This window comes from Toxorhynchites rutilus, chromosome 2 (assembly GCF_029784135.1).
Source record: "Toxorhynchites rutilus septentrionalis strain SRP chromosome 2, ASM2978413v1, whole genome shotgun sequence".
Taxonomy (NCBI): Eukaryota; Metazoa; Arthropoda; class Insecta; order Diptera; family Culicidae; genus Toxorhynchites; species Toxorhynchites rutilus.
In genome coordinates, this window is record NC_073745.1 from 20,462,892 (window position 1) to 20,475,617 (window position 12,726).

General features: G+C 41.1%; 1 protein-coding gene across 2 annotated transcripts in view; it reads right to left on the bottom strand.

Moving 5' to 3' along the window:
• Nucleotides 1–553: 553 nt before the first annotated feature.
• LOC129764307 (sodium-dependent transporter bedraggled) overlaps nucleotides 554–12,726 on the bottom strand; it is a 289,063-nt gene continuing 276,890 nt past the window's right edge. For both annotated transcript variants that reach the window (XM_055763266.1, XM_055763267.1), the window contains 4 exons: nucleotides 2,314–2,817; nucleotides 1,964–2,247; nucleotides 1,641–1,903; nucleotides 554–1,577 (listed from right to left, as the gene is read on the bottom strand). In XM_055763266.1, coding sequence (XP_055619241.1) covers nucleotides 992–1,577; nucleotides 1,641–1,903; nucleotides 1,964–2,247; nucleotides 2,314–2,817 — 1,637 coding nt within the window. In that variant the 3' untranslated portion in view covers nucleotides 554–991. The remainder of the gene's footprint in view (nucleotides 1,578–1,640; nucleotides 1,904–1,963; nucleotides 2,248–2,313; nucleotides 2,818–12,726) is intronic.

The following is a 12,726-nucleotide window of genomic DNA, read 5'->3' on the forward strand; positions in this document are numbered from 1 at the left end:
CAAAAATAGTTATTAACGTTAACTTTGTTTCATAAAAACGTGACCTGTTTTCTGATTTGGCACCCTTAATGTAAGACGTAGTCCTACGTCAAGAGGCCAATCATATTACTTACTTACCAATCATAACTTTTTGCGTTTCACCAAAGTTGTTCAACCGAACAACTGATTGATTTCAGGAGATCTTTACCATTCTCACGGTGACACAGAGTGGAATTTCTTCAGAAAAGTCTTGGATTCCTTTTCATTTTTCGTTCCGGAAATAAGTGAGGAAATATGCTAGGTACAGTTTCATGAACGTTTCATGATCATGTATTTTTTCCTCAATTTGCCATTAGCTGACGTTCACCAGTTAGCAGAATTGTGAATATAGGGCGATTTTGGAAGACGGTTCAGGGTAACTTTTCCAACATCGTAGTAAGGGAAAGGATGCTTCATTTTTGCTCAATCGCCAACGAAAAGAAAAGACGGTAAGTGCTATTCCGTTCGATCGTTCCACGTTGAAACCAAAGTTATATGTTGTAGGGCTGTTCTTTCCAATTATATCGTTCAACGGTTGAAATAGCAGATAACTCTATATTTAATCTTTCATGTTTGCAATGATATTACTATTCATTGGACGGAGTTTCTGGCTGGTTCTCTGATTAAACTTCTTCTTCTTCTTTGTTTTTAAGAGGCTTTAAACTTTGCAGTTCATCCGCCTCTACTCTCTGTTTAAACAATCTCCGATGTACTTATATGTACCGTTTTAGTCGTTTCTATCGTAATATTTTATACACGTTCATTCCCTAACTAAATCATCGCATGTCAAATAATTTAACGTTTATAAAACTGTCGCTACTCGTAATAACATTATTGCGTATGTGTATTTCTGTGTATGCATTATAGTGAATTTGCATTGTGCAAATGAAAGCGCATTCAGCTCTAGCTTGAAAAAAAAATCCAACAAGCAAACCAACTTGTCCCCCCCATTGTTTGTTGGGTTATTGGGTGTTTATATCACAGAATCATTACCGGCCTGGCCCCGCTCGGGGTTGTCATCCTCCTCGACCGCAAGTGTGATGATACTGGAGTCCCCTATGGGGGCAGCTCCGAGGACCAGATTTTCCACCGAACCGCCACCGATCGAGTGCCTGTTGAGGGTGTTTCGCACCACCAAATCCACGTTACCGTACCCGATTGCGGATGAAGTGGCGGACACAAACGATGGCGTCCGGTAGATACCGGTTGCAGCGCATTGCGGGGCAGAGATCGTGGCTGGACGGAGAATTTGCCGGACATCGTTCGCTGTCAGGTGCTGCTGTTGGTTCGCAGAGTTCGCAGATACCAGCGAACGATGACGCCGACGGCCGCTCAGAGTTTCACTATTGTACAAAACACGGGGACCCATTTCGATACCCGAGGTCCGGGAGGACTGTTGCTGCTGCTGCTGTTGGTTCATCAAATCGGTCAGAACAGAGGAATAGTCCGGCGGGGAGAGTTCATCTCCGGCAGGGTTGGCTGCGGCTTGCTGCTGCGGGTGTTGGTGCTGCTGGAGGATGGCACCACGTTGCCGATTTCCGCTTGTTTCGCCCATAATTCTGAAAGAGAGGGAGAGTCAGTGTTGTAGAATTTTTGTGCGGCGAAAAGTTTCTACGACAAACCTTCTCACACTGCGTCGAATGCTGTTGCGCAACATCTTGGCTATCCTGGCCCCGGTGGCAGTCGTGTAGGATGGCGGTGGGGTATACTTCGGCGGGGCATCATCTTGTGGTGCTCTCGATTCGAGTGAAATCATAGTGGAACCTGTGTTGGCGGTCCGAACGGGTTGGGGTGGTGCGGGTCGTCTTGTATGCTGTATTCGGCCGCTGTTGATGGCTGCCTCATGAGGTGATCCCATTGAAGGGCGCAATAGTAGATCGAAACGCTGGGGTAAAGGATTACTTTGCTATATCAAATGAATTCAAAATATTCTATGCTAACTCACATCAAGAATGTCTGGCGGCCCTTTGCTGAGGTATCGGTATATTTGCACAATCGTTACGACGGGTACCAGCAATAGGAACGAGACTTGAACGAATCCGCCAAACTGGCGGGCCCAAAGGGGCCAGTAACCACCGTGCTTCCAGTTGAAGAAGGTGTTGGCATTGGAAACACGATACTGGAGGATACAGAGAAATATCATCCCAATCGGCAGCAGGAAGTTCCACGCAAATGCAATGAATGCCGAGAGGGACTGTGTCAACCGGAGATCGTTCACCAGCAAGTCACCTAAAAACGAAACACAGAGAGTGTGTGAGTCATATCATTTCCCATCGATACCCTCGGTTAACCTACTGGTGAAAGGTCTCCCACGAACGAGGAATATTGCGAGGATGTGTCCAGCCCAGAGCAGCAGCAGCCACCATGCTCCACCGAGAATCGTATCGAAATAGTGAATGATCGTGATTCCACTTTCCGTCGCCAGAGGAATCCCCATGAAGAGTCCCGTGACGCAACTGAGAACGATTGCCGACGGGGAATCGCCTATCGCCCCGGCAATCGGTTTCCACATGGCGCATAGTTGCCCAAGGCCAAACAGAAGCAGCGTTAGGTATCCCACCAGACTCCAGATGGGAGCGATTAACTCCTGGGTGGCAGCCGCCAATGTCGAAGGGAATAGTTCCGTCACGAGCCGCAGCACCTGGTAGCCACTCTCCTGGTTGGGATTGGCGTACGGACGCTTGAAGTTCTCGCCCAGAACCATCGAGTAGCGGATGAGCCATTTGGTTGGCATGGTTGCGTACTGCGGGGGCAACGGTTGATCCGCTGGGAGCAGAAAGATGTCGGTACCGATGTTCTCTGGAAATCAATGATTGAATTTTTAATTGTACACTCAGTTTGGACAGTGAAATTGAATACAAACTGCCGCCGTTCTATTGAATTATATAAATTATATAAATCGAATCGAGAAGACGATACAATCACTATCACACTGTTACCACCCCTTAGCCACAACCCGCTTACCACCTTACGAGTTGATTTTTCTTATCCCATTTATCTATTTTAGGCTCATTAGCGTTTTAGCTGTAACAGAGCCGAATTTTAATCGTGTACATGTCACATGGTTATCATATCTATAATTAGCAAATTATACAGTTGCCATTCGCCAGTATTCCTTCTATACCATTGCATATGGTACATTTACACAGTAGCCATTTAGGCGTAAGAGTATTCTTTCTGTTCTTCCATTATCCAGTTAGACCACCGGACAGCGGAGACAGTTGATTGATCATTGTTGAGTTATTTATAGAACAGCAGCCCGATGTGTCTTGCAGCGCAGAGCAGTTGTATGGATGAATCGATCTTATTTCGACCGTGGATCTATCTCCATCGCTGATAATTGTTGCGTAGACATAGCTATTCTGTAACAACACAAAGATGGTCAATGAGGGCCCTGAGTTTTGAACTCACGATCGATCGCTTACTAAGCGAACGCGCAACCAATGTGGCTCATGTGGTCAGGTTAGAAGTTAACGACAGCTGATATTCATTTGGCTGAAATGAAATTCAGTTCTGACGTTTCCGATAATCAAAATGAAAATGACACTGGGTGGAAAAAATAAACATCAAAACATATTGAAGGACAAAAGTTCATTTGCTCATATTCAATGGTTCCCTGGATCTGTCATTTTAATTTTCGTTTGGAATATATAGGTTGTCGATGCAACCTAGCCCGAAAATCTATGCATTTGATCTTAGCGAAGATGATTTTTTCCAACACTGCCCCCTGTGTACGAGTTGAGTAGAGAAAATAAAAGATATGTGTATTATTTGAGAAATAAGTTGTATTTGTACCAAACACCACATATTTGGCGACGAGGATTGCGACTGAAGTGATTTTCAGTGAACTCCGGTATTAAAATGGCTGAAGGCGGCGAAAAAACTGATTTTCCGGGTTTCGCAGAGATTCCTACACAAGAGCTGATTAAGTAAATGGCGGATCAAAACACACGTCTGTTGCTTCTTCTGGAGCGTCTCTCCACACAGCAGGCAGCACCGTCAGCTAAGCGGAGCGCGGAACAGATTGTCGAATCACTGTCATCGACGATCAAGGAATTTTGCTTTGTCCCAGCAGCTGGAATGACATTCGACCGGTGGTTCAACAAATACGAGGATCTCTTCAGTGCGGACGGTAGGGAGCTGGATGACACTGCGAAAGTGCGATTGCTGCTGCGCAGTCTAAGTGTTCCAGTTCACGAGAAATTTACCAACTATCTCCTGCCACAACACCCACAGGATTTTACCTTTGATCAGGTAATCCAGAAGCTGAAAGTGATATTCGGGCAGCAAAAATAACTATTCAGTAAACGTGGCCAAGAACGATTGAGCTAAAAATTTTCATAGGATGTTTTTTCGAGGTCATGAACGGGGCATGTACATAAGAGTGCCAATGAAAATGGATTGCTTCCCGGCAGAGCTGCAATCCCTCACCGTCAATGTCACAAAAAAGCTGACCATAGTCACTCAATTCCTCTCACGGCACGTGAGATCCAAATATTCAGTAGTGATACTCACTCTTTTGTTTCTGACACCTAACCAAATGACGGTTGGTTCCAATGCCTCTCACTGCCGATCGCTCTGTTTACAACTTTACGTTACGAGAGCGGTGGTTGTGGCGTATGATGGTAGTATGATGTGAGTGATCAGACAGTTCCAATTATTCTTGACAATCGCGACGGTTACGACGTTTAGATTCGTTTGTTGAAGTAGAAGTTGTTGTTGTGGTTAGAGATGTCTAATTTTTTCGTTTATTCGATTATCGATTAATCGTGGGGCCAATATTCGATTCATTCGAACAATTGTCTTTCAGTATTCGATTAATCGAGCGAATATTTATTTCTTGTAGTTAAAATGAACAGACATTTATAATAAAATATATTATGGTGTCATGATTTTAAAAGTTACATTAAATATAATTTTCAAATGAACATGGTGCAGCCAAATGGTTTTTGAATGAAATGGTATTTAAGTATATTGATAAATTTACCATTCCATAATTATTTTGCGGATCATGAAAACGATCCGATTGAAAACCGACAATGCGTGTTTTTTTTATTTTGTGTTAATCATTACCAGAACTATTGAAGTTTAGTTAATAAACGTGTGATGAACACAAAAATTTAATTTTTTCATAAAACGAAAGAAAATTGCGATCTCAAAGAATCGCTTAAAAATCATCCACTTGCATTGAGGCTTTATTGAGAAACTTCTTATACCGTGCCATTAACTGCGCCACGAACAATTCCAGATGGAATATATGTTTGCTTCCTTGCTGCATCCGGTGTTCATAGTACCCGGCAAAATTCAACGTTTGCGTCTTCAGACTCGTCGCAATTTTTAACCAGATTAGGTACCAATCCACAGATTATAACATTCGATAGAACGCCTTGGGATAGCAGTTCGTATAGCTGTTTCGTCACAACTTCCAGCTTCTGTGGACTTTGTTCGAGGACAATCTGATTGGCGGTTTCTCGAAGGAATATTTGCCTGTCGATTTACGGCACCTTATAGTTGACCGTGAACGGTTACAGTTGTACCTTGCAAGCTTCCAGCATGAGGATAGCGTAATTTTTTTCGTTAGTTCCGAAGGAATGTGCTGAAATGCAAATAGTGTTGTTACATTCAAGAAACAAACAAATGGCAATCTTACATAGAAAATTTTAAGAATATCCTCCTAAGATAGAGCCGGCACTCTTACTCAAGCAACGTCTCCTAACCGCGGGGATAACCCGCGAAGTATAATTGGCGCACAAAATCAATCTGCACGTAGACAAATACTTTTCAATGGTTCTTCTCAGCGCATCCTGGGTATCTTTGATCAGCTAATCCACTTCGGACAAGACGAGTCTCATATTCCCTCTACCCACTGGGATCAATTTGCTTGATCAAATTCGACACGACCATCCTGTTATATATCACGGCAACCGATGAATCAACTCGATGTGGTAATTACTGCTGATGCTCCTGATTTCCACCTTCCGGTTCGAAATTCATTATCTCATTGCGTAGCCGTTCCGCGCCCGGTTGGTAAAGTTTCCGCAGCAGACACATGATGCGAGTTTTGTTACTGGCCTGGAAGGGCCGTAGAACATGCGGGAAGTCTCCCTGGGAGCAAAGATTGATCAGATGCGTAACTTGCGTTTTGTGGTAGTCCAGTTTGGATAGCTGGCGCGGTCGGTAGCGGTCAACCCAGAGAGCCATTGTACACAAAAATATTTGATGTATAATGTATACAAAAATACTTGGTGACTTGTTGTTTTCGTGTTGGCCTTTGTCAAAGTAAATGTCATCACCTCCAGAGTAAATAAAAAGTAGAAATGCCATATCCCAGCAGCTTGCCACTGAAAATATAAGTCTGCAACAGGATAGGCAGGACATCAAACATCAGTAAAATTGCGAATATGTCTACAAATTTAGCATCGTTGCAACGATGAGAAACAAATTTGGTAAAAAATCGAAGTCGAACGTGTTTCAAAATGCATCATTTTGCTAATTTCAAACCCGATCGGGATCCGCAATAGAGGGGATAATCAAGGCGTGTCATTCCACAAACTAAGTACTAATACAAATGACACGTGTAATACTACGTAGAGTCGGCGAAGTGCCACTAAAAACATTAAGGCCATCTGAAAAGATGAAAAGAAAATACATGCCTGAAAATACAATATTCTTCAAATTGTATTTAAAATGAAACTGTATATTCACATCTGGCATCCCTGGCCGTAAAGAACGAACACAAAGAGGCGAATGTTGTGAATATCGCCAAACACCAAACCATCAGCTAGACTTTTGAGTGCGCACTATTCTGACATTTCAGCAACAGGACACTCACCAAAGAGCTCGGATTTCTACTGTCAAGAAGAAGCTCACCATGTGTTAGTGTTGCTCTTCTAATACTCTTCTCACACTATTGAACTGGCTTTGAGATGGTCACCAAAGATAATCGTCGTACAAAATTTGTTGATTATCTTTGTGTGAGTACCATCACTTGATTCTCACGACAAATCGCAGCTCTGCTTCCGGGTAGTGAAAAGCGATGCCGATGATTACGTCACCTACGCCGGAATCGTGAATCGCCAGTGTGAAGATTTTGATTTGGAAAATCTCACAATTGATCAATTCAAATCACTGATCTTTGTCTGTGGTATGCAATCTTCAAAAGAGGCGGAAGTCAGAACGCATCTTCTTTCGAAGCTGGAGTCCGAAGCTGGAAGAGAGGTTGATCTAGAAGTGCTCATCACCGAATGTCTGAGGCTATCCAATCTCAAGCACCACACAGCGCTGGTGGAAAAGCATTCAAATTCCAGTGTGCAAACGGTTCAGCAGCACGAACCAAAGGTCTGGAATAAAAATAACATTCCTCGTTCCTCCTGTTGGCAGTGTGGGGAAATGCATTTCGTCAAAGATTGCACCTACACTAACCACGTCTGTAAACAGTGCAACAGACAGTGACACAAAGAGGGATACTGCAGCTTTTTCAACAAGACTGTCAAAGCGCCTGGGGAAAACAAACAGTCGCAGCCACCACAGCAGCAGCAGAAGTGGAAAAAGCAGAAGGAACAAACACAAACAAACAACATCCATTCAGTAAACCAAGTACACAGTGGACGAAAGTTCGTGACAACTCGAATCAACGGTCATACTGTGAAACTCCAGCTCGACTGTGGTTCAGATATCACCATAATTTCCGAGCAGGCTTGGAAGAAATGTGGATCTCCTGCTTGCACGCAATCCGAACACAAAGCAAACACAGCGCCCGGTGAGCAGTTGCCTCTTCTGGGAGAGTTTCGTTGCACAATGCAGATTGGCGAAGAACAACAACACGGAACCTGTTATGTCACATCAGTGAAGGGTCTGAACTTGCTTGGTCTGGATTTCATGAATGCTTTCGATGTGTGGGCGAAACCGCTAACCAATATTTGGTATCAGGTAAATTGTTTCAATTCTATCGAATCAGTAAGCTCGTACCTCGCCAGATTTCCGGAAGTTTTTAGGGATTCTCTGGGTCACTGTACGAAGACGAAAGTAAAACTTTACTTTAAACCCAATGCACAACCGGTGTTCAGGCCAAAACGACCGGTACCGTTTCACGCAGTACCGAAAGTTGACGAGGAACTCGACCGGCTACAACGGCTTAACATTATCACGCCGGTGGACTATTCTGACTGGGGAGCACCCATCGTCTCGGTCAGGAAGCCAGGAGGAAAAATTCGAATCTGTGCAGACTACTCAACAGGATGAAATGCATTGCTCGAACCACACCACTATCCGCTCCCAACACCAGACGACATATTTTCAAAACTGTCGGGGAGTAAAGTGTTCAGTATGATCGATTTGTCGGACGCTTATCTTCAAGTCGAGGTCGATGACGACTCGAAGCAGATGCTAACAATCAACACACACCGTGGGCTATTTCAATTCAACCGCTTGCTTCCGGGAGTGAAATCTGCACCTGGTGCCTTCCAGCAGCTCATGAGCAAAATGATCGCAGGTCAGGAAGGTGTGGACAGTTTTCTCGATGACTTCATCATCTACAGCGTAAACAGAGAACAGCATGATGGTATTCTGGAGGATCTTTTCAAACGCTTTCAGGAGTATGGGTTCCACTTACGTCCGGAAAAGTGCAATTTCTACAGATCCGAAATTCGATACTTGGGCTTCATCATTAACGCTGACGGTATCAAACCTGATCCAGAGAAGGTGGCCTCAATCGCCAGAATGCCACAGCCGAAAGACGTCAGTGAGCTCAGGTCATTCCGTGGAGCAGCAAACTTTTACGGGAAGTTGGTCCCAGAAATTCATAGAATCCGACAACCGCTGGACGATCTCCTAAAAAAGGACAGAAAGTTTGCGTGGAGTGCACAATGCAAAGATGCTTTCGACACCATGTTTAAAGGGTTGACAATAATATTTGAAAATACACTTCTACATAATACAGGGTCTTTCAGATGAAACGCTCACCCAAAAAATTCGAATAGCTCCTTATAAAGATTTTGTTCGCTCCGTCGATGGTAACACTGCACTCCCACTTCGGGTCGATAATATTCGGCTACTCGTTCAGTCTGTGCTTTTTAGTGCCAAGATGTACAATTTACAAGAACGTGTTCTCTTATGGTAAGAATTTCAACATTTCTCGACGTCGATTACTTCCTCTGGGGGTATGTGAAGGACCGTTGCTATGTTAATAAGCCACAAAATTTGGAGGAATATAAAGTAGAAATAACTCGGATTTTCAACAGCATCGAAGTCGTAATGTTAGAGTTGTGCATGTAGAATTTTGCTCACCGTTTCAAACGCGTTACCGGAAGAAGGGGTGGTCACATCTAAAATGTCCTAAAATAAGCTTTATTTTCGTTTTTTTTAAATAAAAATCGTTTCACTTTTGTAGAAGTTATTAAAATTTGTTGCGGGAGCGTTTAATCTGAAAGACCCTGTATACTCATGGTATGTACTCACACAAAAAAAAGTGTCCGAAATATGATTCAGAACGGTACCAGTTTGTCAAATAGATTGAACGAACGGGTTATGGGGAAGTTTGTGTTTCATTTGTATGGCAGCACCGTTAGAGAGAGGGAGGAGTGTCGAACTATCATAAAAACGTTTCGTGCCCCTAAAACCTTGTTACATGATTAAGTCACATTTGCTGTAGATTCATTTCAATGCTTGCTGGCAACACATAGCACACGCAACACAGTAAGGCAAGGCGCAAATTGAGACGCATATAGCGCGAGTAACTTGGCGCGATATAGCGCCTGTTTTTGTGGCTAATGAAAACAGAAAATGAAACGGCGCAAATTAGCCAAATGACGCGAGATGGTGGAGCGCTCGTGAGACACGACTCGCGCGACGCTGTGGTTGAATCACAGTTTCTCGTGCTGCTCATGCCGGTTGTGGTAGTTGTGTTGGTGAACAATCATATAGCGCCGTGGGTTTGATACTGTATGGCTGTACTGGTCGAGTGATTGTGTTAGTAAATAAACATATCGCGCAACTCTGTGTTAATCTAGGTAGTGCGGACTGAATCAAAACGGCTGTCAAAAAAGATCCAATTAAAATGTCAAAAGAGATCCAACGATCAGGAGTGTTATTTTTCTTATAATAATGAACACTGTAAAAGAGGTATTGTTGTCAAGGGCAAAAATAATTAAAATTATAAAATGAACGAACTACATTTTTCCGTCAATTGTTTAATTAACCATTGCATCTCTGAAAGAGCATCTCAGCCTTTCACTGAGCAACGCATTTTTCATGTCCCCTTTCTTTGACGTAACGTTTTCCCGAACGAATTAAAAACAAACGAAGTCAGAGTCACGTAAATGTTTACACCTGCGATTTGAAAATATTCAATAAAAAGTGGAAGGAAGAGATGCCAGATGATTTAAAAAAAAAGTCTGTAAAAACATGTGAATGTTTATAAAAAATGTGAAAAAGTCTGTAAAAGTGTGCAGATCTATAGAAATGTCTTTCCATGCCAAACCATTATAGTGGTTCTCAGATCTTCGTCAAAAGTGGTAATTTTGTTATTTTGTTCTTTATCGCAAAACATTAGACTCGTATTTTTGATTTTTTCATTAGGGTGCCCATTTCCATTTTTGGGTGATCCAAAAAATCAATTCCTTTTCACTTTTTCCCAAAATGACTTTTTTCAAAAATTTATAACTTTCGAACCACTTAACCGATTCAGATGATCGACATATCAAATTGAAGCCAATGAACTTTAATCGAAAAACATTGAAATTGCAGAGAATATGGATCCTATTTTCGTAATTATTGATTGTAGTCGTTTTTTAATGTTTTCATGGGTTTAGACTAGGGGGAGCTATATTTTTAAATATTTTTTCATGAAAGCTGAGAATTTTTTTCATAAAATATCTCGATATCAGAGATGCTATTTTTTTTCGTTTTTGAAATACACTCATACCTCGCTACACGGCCGCTCTTCATACGGCTTTTCACTATAACGGCCCTCTTCAACTAAGGCATGTTTTCGTTTTGCGGTCTAAAATGTTTCGCTATAACGGCAAAAAAACAATTTTCGACGTCGAAACACAACTGATTTTTTATACGGCTTTTCGCTTTGCGGCCAAGTTTCATGGAACGTATCTAGGCCGTAAAGCGAGGTATGGGTGTATGATTTTTCAAAACTAATCGATGGTTCGAAAAACCAATTTTCCCCATTTTTCCCACTACAAAAAGTCATAACTTTTGAACTATTGGACCGATTCATATCATCGACATATCAAATTGAAGCTTACGAGTTATTTTTCTTTAAAAAAACATATTACTTTTGCGAAAAAAAATGAAATTTGTTTTTGTAATTATTGATTGAGTTAGTTTTTCATAGTTTTCTCGGTTAAAGATAGGAGCGCTATATTTTTGTATATTTCTTATGGAAAGCTGAGGATTATTTACCTAACATATCTCGATATCAGAGATGCTATAATTATCGTTTTTAAACTATAATTTTGTAAATTTAACATGTTTTAAGTCTTCGATCAATATTCCTATGTGACTAAACTAGACCTATGCGACTAGAATCCAATCTTCCTGCAAGTGTGACATTTTTTTCAAATTTTGCTTATTGGCTTCAATGTAATATATCGATCATCTAAATCGGTTCAGTAATTCAAATGTTATGATTTTTGGAAGAAAGTTATATTTGGACAAAAGGGGAAAATGATTTTTCAAATCATATCTAAAAAACGAAAAAATAGCATCTCTGATATCGAGATATGTTATGTAAAAAATCACAGCTTTCAAGAAAAAATATAAAAAAATATAGCGCCCTCTAGTCCAAAGTCATAAAAAAAACCACTGCTGTTACGACGAGACCCCTCATCGCAGCAACGCCTCACGCTACGACGTGGCGTCAGCTGTCAACAAGTGACATGGCGATAGAAGAATGCCATGTAACGCTACTGGGTCATAAAAGAATGGAGCATTGTGTAGATCAATAGGCATTGTTGAGTCGTGGCTTGTGATCAAATTTATTATAAAATCTTAAATCTAACTAAATCTATACTCTGCTGTACAGGACTAGATATTATACTTACATCCTAGCTATTAATTACATTGTAATTAGCACTATAAGCCGTGGAATTTACGCCATACCACTTCCAGAAAACATTTATACACCAAATTTCTTAAAGAAATGTTGGGTTAGGGTCACCAACTCTAATTGAGCACCACGTTTTAGTATGTGAAACTTTAAGCTACAATAATACGTATATTTAGTTAATTCAAATAATTTTTAGGCCTTAGGTTTTATCTTACAAATTTGGTGTATAAATGTTTTCTGGAAGTGGTATGGCGTAAATTCCACGGCTTATAGTGCTAATTACAATGTAATTCTGAAATTCAATATTTTAACTGCAATCAATAATTACTAAAATAAAATTATTTTTTTCGCAAGTTAAGTATTTTTTAAAGAAAGGGCAGGTCATTAGTTTCAATTTTATATGTCGATTATAAAAATCGGTTCAGTGATTCAAAAGTTATTAATATTCATTTGTCATTTTTGGGAAAAAGCGGAAAAAATGATTTTTCGGACCACACTATAATGGGAATGGGCATTCTACTGAAAAAATAAAAAAATACGGGTCTAATGTTTTGCGATAAAAAACAAAATTACCACTTTTGACGAAAATCTGAGAACCACTATATGTTAATTGTAAAATAAAAAATAACTTATGTGTTGTAAGTGTGTTT